Source organism: Mesoplodon bidens (assembly GCF_964165515.1).
Source record: "Mesoplodon bidens genome assembly, chromosome: 14".
Taxonomy (NCBI): Eukaryota; Metazoa; Chordata; class Mammalia; order Artiodactyla; family Ziphiidae; genus Mesoplodon; species Mesoplodon bidens.
In genome coordinates, this window is record NC_138170.1 from 88,033,381 (window position 1) to 88,045,530 (window position 12,150).

Below are 12,150 nucleotides of genomic sequence, written 5' to 3' on the forward strand. Positions count from 1 at the left end.
AAGGAAAGTACTCATCACAGGGCTCTTAAGTAGCAAGATATGGATTCAGATTCCAGGTCTGTCATGTTTCCAAACCCAGCGCTAAACCTCAGACTTCTAAAACCTCCCATCAAGGCAGTTCAGAAATGCCGCCAGCTCCATGCTCTGTGACCACCTAGAGGGGTGGGGTAGGGAGGGTGGGAGGGAGACGCAAGAGGGAGGAGATGTGGGGATATATGTGTACATACAGCTGATTCCCTTTGTTGTACAGCAGAAACTAACACAACATTGTAAAGCAATTATAATCCAGTAAAGATGTTAAAAAAAAAAAAAATGAAAAGAAAAGCAATGCCGCCAGACTTCAGGAAATCTCCCAGTACCGTGATCTCTGTCCCCTGCTTAGACGTTGGTTTTCCACAAAAGTTAAACAGAACATAATAATTGTTGGAAACTCTTTCATGAAAATTCAAACCAGTGAAATGGGCTCCCAAGATTTCACCTATATTCCAGAAAGACCGCATTCTTGTCTCATAATTTTATCAAAATTCTTCTAAGTTTCCATTTGCTGGAATCTAGCCTCAAGACAAAGATGCTGACATGACTGTGGATTTTATATGCTTCACTGTATATTAGGTACCGCTGATGGAGTGCTCCTGACAAGCAAATTAAGGTGATTTAATTGGAAATTCGAGGCGTGCTATTCTTTCCCACCATTCTCTGGGTTTTATAATAGGGTAGTGATCTTCAAACCGCCAACCCTGAAATGGATTGTTTTGGTCCCAATTCCACTCACTTCTCAAGGGAAACATGAAATCTCGGTGTTGGAATCAGGCAGTTGCGGAGCACATTTTTCACCCTTCTTATCATGATTATCCAAAATCAAATCTCTTGATCAAATAGCTCTGGGGATGCACAGGGGGTAGTTCCCCAGGAAGAGCTACCCCAGCCTCACATACAGACTCTGGCAGGAGTTACCTTCGTGACACGCAGTCAGGTCTGCTCTTTGACACTTTCAGTGCCATATGCAAGTAAGAATTAGACATTTTATTTAATATGTGAGAGAAGACTGCTCCTATATTAACCGATGCGTTTCCTTTGCACAATGTATTCTTACACCACAGAGAGGATCAGAGCCATTGCCTAAGGGGCCTTGTGGAGACGTGCCCCCTCTCTCAGCAAGCGCCCGCACGGCAGAACATTAGAACCTGTAACAGTGGCTTCAAAAAGAGCCTGAATCCAAACAAAGATCGGGAAATCTTAAAAGGCAGCTGCACCTCAGGGCCCGAGAACAGAGGAAGAACTTCTGTGCTTCTTAGAAAAATGTGATAACCCTCTCTTCACAAGGCTGGTCTTCAACAGAAACTGCAAAACACACCCGGAAAAAGAGAAAGTTTTAAATTGTTCAAATCTAAAAAGCTGAAGAAATATGACATGAAGAGCTTGTCCAGAAATCTTAACAGAAATTCACTTGGAAAACCTGACGACCCTCACAGCCCAAGGATTCAGTTAACACAAGAGATGTTCTCTGTGCGGTTGGAAGACTGACAATTTAGAGGAATGTGTGGCGAATCCTTGTTAAAAGATAAACTGACTCATGATTTAGTTGTCTTACAAGTCAGGGTTTTTATGCACTTATCTTAATTATTTTTATGCGTTCTTATCGTGAGCTGTACCTGAACTTCAACTACGGAAGAATAATTGCGTTGGCCACAGCCTTGATGGAGGCCTCCCGTGTACAGCCTTGATGGAGACCCTCCCGCGTGCCGGGATTTTATATACCCTAACTCCGTCAATCCTATCCCCTGATTGTGAGAGATTGCCATGAAGACCTGGTCACATATAAAAAGTGGGGGAATAGCAGCCTACACCTGAGAAAGGGTGAACCTCGTTTCACTCCTGGCAGTATTTTTTATTATATCCTTGACCTGGCTTCGGGGTGCATTTGATAAAAAGGAAGACTTTGTTGTTGATGTTCTGGACCCTGTAAGACTCTGGCAGAGAAGCACCTTGAGGACCTAAGAGGCTGATCAGGGGTCATGGACGAGAGAGCCATGACTCTGGTTAAGGTCCCCCCCGGTCCCCCTGGGTGACGGTGGGAGCACAGCAGGGGGAGGAGGGAAGACTCGGGCAGGTGCTCAAGACCAGCTCGTCCGTGAGCCTCGCTTCCCACCTAAGACAGATCCAGGGGGAGAAACGATTCAGAAGGAAGGATTATTAAAGGGGAAATTAAATCGAACACAATGGCATGTTCCTCCTGACTACTTTTATGAGGAAACATAATGCCGTGGAAGAAATGTGATTCTTTGCAGGAAGATGCTTTACTCTTGCGAATCTTTTTTTTTTTTTTTCCATTTCACTGAAAACAGCAGCTAAGACTCAGACCCCCAGTCTCTCTTTGCTTTGTCTTCTCGAGTCCTGGGAGGGGAGGAACCCTCCTTGGAGGGTCTGCAGCATTCCAGGTTGTCTGGGGCCTTCCGTCCCAGGCGGACTGGACCCCTCTCTCTACAGAGCTGGACAGCGGCCCCACAAGCTCCCCCAGGTGCCGTGCAAGTGACAGGTGTGGTCGTCCCGTACCTGCACTTGCCGGGTTTCTGCTCTTGCCCTAAGGATGCTCAACCGTGGGATACCGGTGTCAAACACAAGGAGGATCGGGATCTTTCTGACACTGGCGAGGCCAGGTTGCCAGCAGTCAGCCAAGCGAACTGGCCTCGAAAACGCCCCTTGTAAACCCTAACAATCGCCCCTGCAGCCCAGCCAGGGCCCCAGCTGGCAGTTGCACAGCCCCTCTCCCCCAGGACGCGGCCCAGCCAAGCTTCACACCCTGGCCATTCAGATGGGGGGGCGTGTTTATTAGTTAGCTGTCAATATTCAGAGAGCCTCTGTGACCACCCGCCTGAAGTCTGTCACTGCCGCCTCATCCTCCCACAGGGGATGGCTACCTCAGCACCCACCGAGTCGGGTTTTTGGTTACTACCCAAAATCTAGGCTTGGGGAGGGCAGGGACCCTGTTGGCCTCATTTTCAGATATGTCAGCAGGCTCCTTCCCAGAGTGATGGGGGAGAAAGAGCGAGGGAGAGGGACAGAGAATAAACAGAGGAGACAATTCATGGGCTGCACCGGGTAAATCCACGTCCAGGACAAAGATGGTTTCGGCTGGAGTCGGAGGGTCACACCCTGAGGCTCTGGTTAATCGTCCCAGGGAGATGGAGCCTTTCAGTTTGGGGGGCCTGTGTCCCCCCCAGTTGATTTTTTCTGTTTTTAGGTGTCTTAATTGTAAGGAGGATGGCAGTGGGGATAGAAGACACACAAACTGTGACTGTATGGTTTAATTCAACAGTACACTCTCCCAGCAAATTCGGTTCCAAATCTAGAAAGAACGACACCTCCAGGTTCCACCTGTAGTGTTTCCAGGTGCCGTGTCTCTAACCCCCTCCCCTCCGCCCTTACAGGCATAGAGAATGATGAGGAGATCAAGCAGCTGGATGAGGAAATCAAGGAGCTGAATGAATCCAACTCCCAGATGGAAGCCGACATGATCAAGCTCAGAACTCAGGTAACAGTTTCTGAGGCCCTCAATCGAGCCGTCACCTGCGCTGATGCCGGGGAGACGAGGGGCGCCGCCATTGCCTGTTTCTTTGCCCAGTTTTCCCTTTACTTATTCACCTGTTTTCTCAGTCTTCTGCTGAGATCATTTCTTGCTGTGACAGAGGGGCCGCCGGCCACTAGTTTTCCCTCTTGTGTTGGTATTTTTAATGACACGTGGTTATGGTAGACGGTCCCAAGGAGTGCTGTTCCTGCAGCGGGTGAGCTCGTTCCCCCCGGGATGCAAAGGCCCTAAGGTTATCACTCGGTAAACAGGAACAGGGAGCTTGTTCCTTGGGTTCCCGGGGGCCGCTGCTATCCGTGGCCTCACGAGCCTGCTGGGAGGGGAGGGGTGGAGCCTTTATTGAGCACCTACTAGATGCCCCATCCTAGGGGCTTTGGTCCTATAGCCCAGGTGCCCACAGCGGTCCACATGGTAAGTGTCCACAACTCCCGCTGCACCTGAGATCTGGAGCGGCTCAGCCAGGGCCGTGGGCCCAGCGCACCCAGTTTGGCTCTCCAAAGGCCTTCCCCGCCCCGGCTCCGGAGGCTCTGGGAATGGGGAAGCACTGCAGCCACTCACAGGCGAGGCCAGGGATTCCTGTCCTGTTCGAACCCACGCCCTCTGTGGCCTGGACCTGTCCCGCCCCAGCCATCCCCTTGGGGCATCACAGCCTTCGTGGGATTTTTGCCCATGGGCTTAGGGGGCAGGGACAGGTCCCTGCTGGTCCCCATCCCTGCGGGCACAGCCTCTCCAGGTAGGGGAGCCCTCCAGCTATGCCCCCACCAGGGTCACCACAGGAACTCCAGGGCTACCCTTTCGTGCCCTCGGGCGAATGTGAGGCTGAGGTTCTCTGCCTGGCCGTCTGTCCACTTGTTTGGACACCAGCCCACCTGCTGACCACAGCCCCACCTCCGGCCGTGCTGCAGCCCAAGGCGTGCCTGAGACAGGCAAGGGTTTTCCTTACCTTTAATCCAAAACCACAGCGGGAGGGGTGGAGGCCCTGCCGCTGGGCTTTCTGGTACCCCTCACCTCCAGCCAGGTCAGCGATACCGGGAGGGAGAGGACCGTGCTGCTGCGTTTTGTCCAGTGACTGGAGGTGAAGACAGAGCTCTCCAGGCCGCACACGCCGGCCACACAGGGCACGTGCATGGCCCCCAAAAGCCCTGTAGCACGGCCGCTGGGATAGTTAGGGAGCGACGGTCACCGCGCCTGAGAGCCCCGGAGCCCAGGCCCCAGCGGTCAGAGCCCCACTCTTACCTGTGTTACCTGAGGGCTCCAGTGAGCCTTCAGTGTAAAAATAGATTCTGATTCTGCTGCTTCAAAGGCACTGAATGGTCAGTCTGACCCACACCTCTCTCATTTTACAACTGCAGAAACTGAGGGAGACCAGGGTCCTCGCAGGGTCCCAGGTCCAGAGCCTGGACAGAGTTCACGGTCTCTCCATCGAAAATGCTCAGAACTGGGGACTTCCCTGGTGGCCCAGTAGTTAGGACTCTGCACTTCCACTGCAGGGGGCAGGGGTTCGATCCCTGGCTGGGGAACTAAGATCCCACAAGGCGCACAGCATGGCCAAAACAATAAAAAATAAAACAAAATGCTCAGAACAGTATGAAGAATTATATATTTTTTTCATATCATCAAATCAGTGATTGCTAAGCTCTATGTTTGTCTCTTATAAATCGTATCTTTATCCTGAGCCAGGTCTAGATTTCGTATAAACACACACACGCCATCCTAGCGGCCTCCTCCCTGCACTGCCGGAAACGAGATGCCCCACAAACACTTAGTCGGAGGACATGCTGCCAACAGCAGGGAGGGGGGGAAGCTCCCCATCCCCGGGGCGGAGGGCCGTGAGCCAAGGCCCGGGGCACAGAACCAGCTGCGTGCCCAGCCCTCCCCCTGGCTATGAGCAGGGAAACCCTACCTGAGACATCAGAGTTTAGAGTTTATGAAGCAGAGATTCAGGTGATTCGGGGCAGCCAGTGGTTACAGTGTGAGGGCGCTAAGGCTGTGAGCTTGGTGCACGTCTGGCAATTCTGTCTTGTTTCTGTGCATCCCCTATGATGCTGGTCTGCGACTGCCAAGCTACACAGGTGCAGGGGACCCACAGAGCCTGGCACACACTCTGTGGTTGCCGGGAGCCCCTGCACCCGTGTAACCAGCCTTGACTACAGCATCCAAGCCGCCTATTCGCTTCCACGACTGTGTCCCTGCAACCCATGCAGATGGGGGCAGCTCTCCTGCAGGGCCGTGTAGTAAGTGCTGGTTGTCTGGTGGCAGGTGGAGGCCAGAAGGCGCCACGGCAACTGTTAAATTCTCTCTGGAGTATTAGAGGAAGGAAGAGCTGCCCAGGAAGCCACGGTCAACCTTTATCCGACAGAGGGATGCAGAGATGTCATACCTGCCGGTAGAGACACCTGCCTCGACCCTAAGGGGAGGGCAGTGACGTGCCTCACAAATAAATCAATATTTCAAGACTTATCTGTGCAGAATTAAGTTCAGGCTAAAAAGAAGGCGTATGAGCCCCCGCACTGCATAAGATACTAATCCAAATAAATAATCCCATCACTCCAGCGGAAAGGCCAGGGTGGGACAAGGACATGGTCGTCATGTGATCCTGTATGCACAATGACAAGCAGAACTTTCTAAAAAATTGAGTGAACGTCGACACAGCCCAGGAACCTAGCCCACCCTAATGCATGAATCCCTTTTCAGAAAGACAAGCCCTTAGAGTCCAGTTGCCACGTGCTCAAGTGTGATGACTCAATGCACACAAGACGATGACCCTGAAAATGACCTGTCATTCACGTGGGAGCCTCTTGATTTAAGCAGAGAGGTTCTCCCTCTGCCTCGGGAGCTGGGGCCTCTCCCCGTGGGAGCGGGCGCGTGCTCCCCAGGCCGGCTTGTGTTACATGTCCCACGCGTCTGTGCGTTTCAGATCACCACCATGGAGAGCAGCCTGAAGACCATCGAGGAGGAGAACAAAGTGATTGAGCAGCAGAATGAGTCCCTCCTCCACGAGCTCGCCAACCTGAGCCAGTCCCTGATCCACAGCCTCGCCAACATCCAGCTCCCGCACATGGTAAGTGACTGACCGCCCAGAGCAGGCCACCGGAGGCCTCCTGCGGTGCGCATCCCAGAGTAGATGCCTTTTTCTTTCCTATTTTCACCGTTCTTCAAACTTTGGATATTTGCGGTTACCTCCCCCAAACCATAACGTTAATTGCTAGAGACTCTGGCGGGGCTGAACCAGTAAATCCCCTAAGATTAAGTCTCTCTGAAAAGGCCTTTTAACTAAGGACAGTGGCATTATGCTATGATACTATTTTATGCTGATGTGAATATCCTATTAAGAAACTAAAAGTTGCATATGAACTACTATTTAATATCTCGTAGGATCCAATCAATGAACAAAATTTTGATGCATACGTGACTACTTTGACGGACATGTATACAAATCAAGATCGTTATCAGAGCCCAGAAAATAAAGCTCTACTGGAAAATATAAAGCAGGCTGTGAGAGGAATTCAGGTCTGAACAGCTGCTGTAGTGATGGAATCTTGCTTAAAAAAAGGATGCCTCTTGTTTTTTGCTGCTGTAATTTACCAGAAAGTGTTATATATTTATTTCTGTTTGAAACAGTGTTATGCTTACAAGACTTCATAATGATTTTATGTCTTGCTTTAAAGATAGTACCTGCAGAATAGTTTTGGAATACATTCACATTTTTGTACGTTTTCATATAAGCTGACATAGTGTGATATGCCATGTAATGTTTATAGCTGCTAATGTATGCACATTTGAGGGTATATATATTTCTGAAGAGGTAAGCCGATCAAAATAAATAGAGTGTAAATTCTTTTTAATGCTTTAGTGATTAAATGTTTTAGTATTTTGGACTGAAATGGACAAAAAACAAAAACAGCTTTGAATGATCATTTGGTGGTCCCGCAGCCACTTTTTAGATGTTATCATTTTGCCTCATGTTGGAGGATTTTACGGAATTTAAGAAAAACATTTCGTGTGCATATTGTTTCATAGCAAGAATTGGTTGCAAAAAACAAATGCTTTATTTTTGAACAATGCTTGGAAATATTATGTGATTTTTTTGTTTGTTTGTTTTAGGAGGATGGTGTATGGTGGGGCAATAAATGAGGTTTTTTGCATTCCAAGGAAATGGCATATGGATTAACTGTAAGAAATGAGATAAGTAATTTATTGTAAGACAGCATCAAGCCATGGAAACTTGGCAGAAGATTCAAAGCAGCTTAAACAGCACTTTTTAAACTAACTCCTGAGCATTACTTACATGGTGTGACTATGGGACCTTCAGTTAAGACAGGGGCCTGTTAGAGGTGGATGACCCGAAGACTTCCTCTTCCATTCTCAGTACCCTTTGGAACAAACTTCTTTTACCTCCCCAAGAGTTCCGTGCCCCTCTGAACTGTCTAACAGAATCTGTGTGTTTTCATTTACGCTCAAAGATCATTTAAGACTATTTATTTCCCCTTCCACCTTAAAAGAATTATTCTTACCGTTGTTGTTTGCTGTTATGATTTCACGTATGGGGGATGAAGGCACATGATTTGTGAGTCCTCGAGTGACTGGGCTGATCTGTCTGCTGGCCTGCGTGGGCCAGCAGCTCCGAGAAGTGCCCTCACCCCACGCTTACTTTGAATAAGCCCGGGTCGTATTCAGAGTCAGGACGCGTGTGCTCCACTGTCCCGTCCCGTCCGCTGGAGACCAGTTGACCATAGAACGTTTGCGTAGCCTTGTTTGATCTGTCATGACCTTCTCTAAGAATGAATGCAATCAGATGTTGAGAGTAACTAAATATACTTCAGCACTTTTTTGCTTTACACTAGATCATCTTAGACTCATTTGCACCCTGGAGATTGATTGTTTTACCCGACGACTGCACTACGTGATGCATAAGACCACTTTCCACGGCTGCACTCTCCCCCGCTCGCTCGTCCCTGGGACGACGTGTGTCGTGTTTTCCGATTGCCGTTGACTTGATTTACATGTAATAGCATTCTTCCTTCCATGTCTTGATGTTATGCAGGAAGTACAAAAGTACTTAAAATTTTGTTATGAAAAAAAAAAGATGGGTTTTGTAAAAATAAAAAAAAATATTTTTAGCAGAACAGGACTTACAGGGTCATTGTCCCCACACGTGCCAGTCGACTATTTGCACTTACCTTGTCCTATATATCCGTACGGAGGTGTGCAATTCCCGTGTCAGTAGCCTCGTGACACTGACCCTGGAGGAATCTGAGGAGGCCTCCCGGCTGACCCGATGATGCTAAGGGAGATTACAGGGACCTCACAGCAAATAACTCTGATACAATACTCAACCTCGGTATATATATATATATGTATAAATCTATGTACATCCCAGCGGCACTTTAGACTGCTCACTGTACAAACGCTTACAGTTTTCCAGGAGGACCTTCATAATCAGCTGGGAGAAGACTACGTCATGACTTGGGCTCTGCAGCCCCTCTCTGGAGAGCCCGCTTTCTGTCGTGTGATTAGTTGTAGCTGCCCTGCTCAGAATTGCCTTTTTGAGAACTGAAGCCAGGTGCTCCGCGTCACCTGCGGCCATATGTCCCATCCAGGGCCCCGGCCTCCTTGCGGGGGGGCCCCCGTTGTTCATATCGGCACATGCATCTCCCCGCCCCGTCGTGTCTGCAGCTTCTTGGCCAATATAGTGATGCTTTTGGTAGAGTAATAGGTAGTATCAGTTTGGGATTCTAATTGTTCTCACCTATGTACAATGGAAAGGGGTTTTAAGCACAAATCTGCTGCTCATCTAACGTTGGTACATAATATCAAATCAAAAGTTATCTGTGACTATTATATAAGGATCACAAAAGTGTCACATATTAGAATGCTGACCTTTCATATGGAATTATTGTGAGTCATCAGAGTTTATTTATTATAACTTATTGTTCATATTCATTTCTAAGTTAATTTAAGTAATCATTTATTAAGACAGAATTTTGTATAAATATTTATCGTGCTCTCTGTGGAACTGAAGTTTGATTTATTTTTGTACTACACGGCATGGGTTTGTTGACACTTTAATTTTGCTATAAATGTGTGGAATCACAAGTTGCGGTGATATTCATTTTTAAATTGTGAACTTTGTACAAATTTTGTCATGCTGGATGTTAACACATCTTACTCTAAATAAAAAAGGTGTTACCACATTTGTAGCACGATGGGTCTCTAACCAGCTGTGCATCTTCACTGGAGTCTGGAAGTGCTTGGTGTCCGGGGCCCCCAGCGGGACCCCCGGGGAACATTTCTCCCCAGTGCTGGATGCTTTTATTGTAACGTTTTTGGAGGTTTAGTTCTCTACTCCGAGGCCCCTGAGAGCAGATGCAAGCAGTTCAGGGGGTGCCTGCATGGAGCTTGTCTGGAAGCCGCTCTGCCACATCTGCCGTCACCCCGCTCTCTCCCCCAAGGTCACGTCACACGCAGGCATCTCCCCAGAACAGGGACATCCTCACTACTACAGTTATCCCCCTAGATATGACATCGTCATTGCGTAACACGCATCCACGTCCCAAAGTTCCCGCTTGAGCCAAGAACGTCCTGTACGGATTTTTACAGATCTGGTGTCACGAGGGCTCACAGGCTGCTTCCAGTTACCACGTTCCCACCCCTGGTCCCTTCACTCCCCTGCCTTCCCGGGTCTGCAGGACACAGAGGTTTGAGAGGTGTCCAGCTGGTCAGCTTTGTGCGATGGTTCAGTTCCAAGGAAGACGCTGCGTCTTTCCCAGCACCTCCCACCTGGGGTTCCTGGGGCCACTCGCCCTGTGATTGGTCCCCTGGGAGCATCATCACCACCGTTCCTTCCACGCTATCAGCAAGGATCGCCCACAGCCCTTGAATTACCCCCCAAATGTGATCCAAAAACGATGAGTTACCCAGCTGCCCATCACCTTCGTTAGTAAAAGTAACCCCTAAAATTCCAGAAACACTCACCTGTGCTAGACACAGTCCCCTAGAGCCCCGCCATACTCTGTTAACTCCACAACAGAGTCCCAGTGGCGTCTTCTGCTGGTTCAAGGCCATCTGAGCCCCTCTTCCTAGCGAGTGTTGCTGGTATTTTATACCTAACAGCTTGGTCAGCTGCATCCGGGCTGACGGAGGGGGAGGGCGGAGGGATGCTTTTAGGACCCTGCCACCTCTGTCTCTCCATACCTTGGGGCGCACCTCGGTGAAAAGCCCCGCCTTCAGGATCAAATGGAGTTAAAGCAGATGGTGGTGCGTCAAGGAGCTGCTGGCAGTGACTGAAATCTTTCAACCTGATTGTCGAAAGCCGTTTTGCCCTTGCCTGAGAGTTGATATAAACATCTTGGAAAGCAGTTTATCAATAATACCAAAGATCTTATAAAATTCAAATTTTTGACCCAGTAATTCCAGAAGTCCCCCTAAAAACACCAAAGCAACTGTAAAAGCATTGAAATAAGTGAAAACAACCCCAAAGTCCTATTTCAGAGGAAGGCTTGAGCAGCTGATGGCAAATGCACCTTACGGAACGCTATGGTGTTCCTAGAAACGCTGGTTATAAAGACTCGTTAACAAGATGCTTATGATAAAGCAAGTGAACAGTACAGAAAACACGCTAAGGAGCAGCTGAGTGGCAGGAGGCTGGGCCAGGTCGACTTGTGTTAGTGACTGAGAGACCCACAGTTCTCGTGGCCCAGCCCGCCCCCAAGCCTGTGGAAGGGGCGTCTGTCCAGTTCTGTCCTCGGTCTCCTCCCGGAAGCCCCATCACCAGGAAGGAAAGTGATGCCCCTCTTCCTCGGGAGATAGCCTCTCCAGGAGCAGGAGAAGCCCTTACTGATGGCCAGAGCATCTCAGCTCCCCGAAGGCCTAAGTCCCTGCACCGTTCATCTGGGGCCATTTCTGCTGCGGGAGACCTGGGTGCGCTCAGGGCTCCCATGAGTAGAGCTCTCCCTCCACAGCCTGAGCTCCAGTCCGTGTGGACTCCTCAGCAATGCAGAGCAAAGCAGGAGAGCCTTGGGCCTTAAGCAATTTAAAATATACATCAAGAAAAACAAACTTTATTCATTGTCTTTTTTCTTTTGCATTCACACAGCCTTAGATCTAGAAGTTTATTCGCAAAAACCATCATACAGATTCTCTCCGTGTGATCAGATTATGAGCCTTGTTCATTTCCTGCTTTATAGGGTTCATTTTTCCCCAGTTTTCTTGAGGTGTAAAATCGACATAATCAAATCTAAGCATCATCTTCGTGGAGGGTCATGTGAGCCCTTATAAAATCAAGAAAAACTGCTTTCTTTAAGGAATTCTCTAGGTGATGCTGCGAGAATGCTGCTTTTTATGGTTGAGCAGGTATTGCTCCCGATGGGGAGGTCTGGTTGACGCCTAATGCAGATACACAATGCACAGTCAGGGGAAAGAGGTGGCCAAAAGGTAGAGAACATTTTTTAGGTTTAAATTTTTCTTGTCTTGCCATAAAATATGAGTTTTATTCCACATTAATATTCACAGCTCCCTTGGAGCTGTATCTGCCAGTACTGACCCCAGAGCACCTCCCTGAAAGC

The 12,150-nt window shown here is 48.9% G+C and overlaps 1 protein-coding gene across 7 annotated transcripts in view; it reads left to right on the forward strand.

Annotated features, from left to right (window-relative positions):
* Positions 1–7,102, forward strand: part of MYT1L (myelin transcription factor 1 like) — a gene marked incomplete at both ends in the record, with an annotated part of 135,710 nt that extends 128,608 nt beyond the window's left edge. For 5 of the 7 annotated variants that reach the window (XM_081255099.1, XM_081255100.1, XM_081255103.1 and 2 more), the window contains 3 exons: positions 3,429–3,532; positions 6,504–6,647; positions 6,962–7,102. In XM_081255099.1, the coding sequence (XP_081111225.1) occupies positions 3,429–3,532; positions 6,504–6,647; positions 6,962–7,102 (389 nt within the window). Of the gene's footprint in view, positions 1–3,428; positions 3,539–6,503; positions 6,660–6,961 lie in introns of those variants that run through there. The other 2 variants (XM_081255098.1, XM_081255102.1) reach the window with 2 other exon arrangements.
* Positions 7,103–12,150: the final 5,048 nt, after the last annotated feature.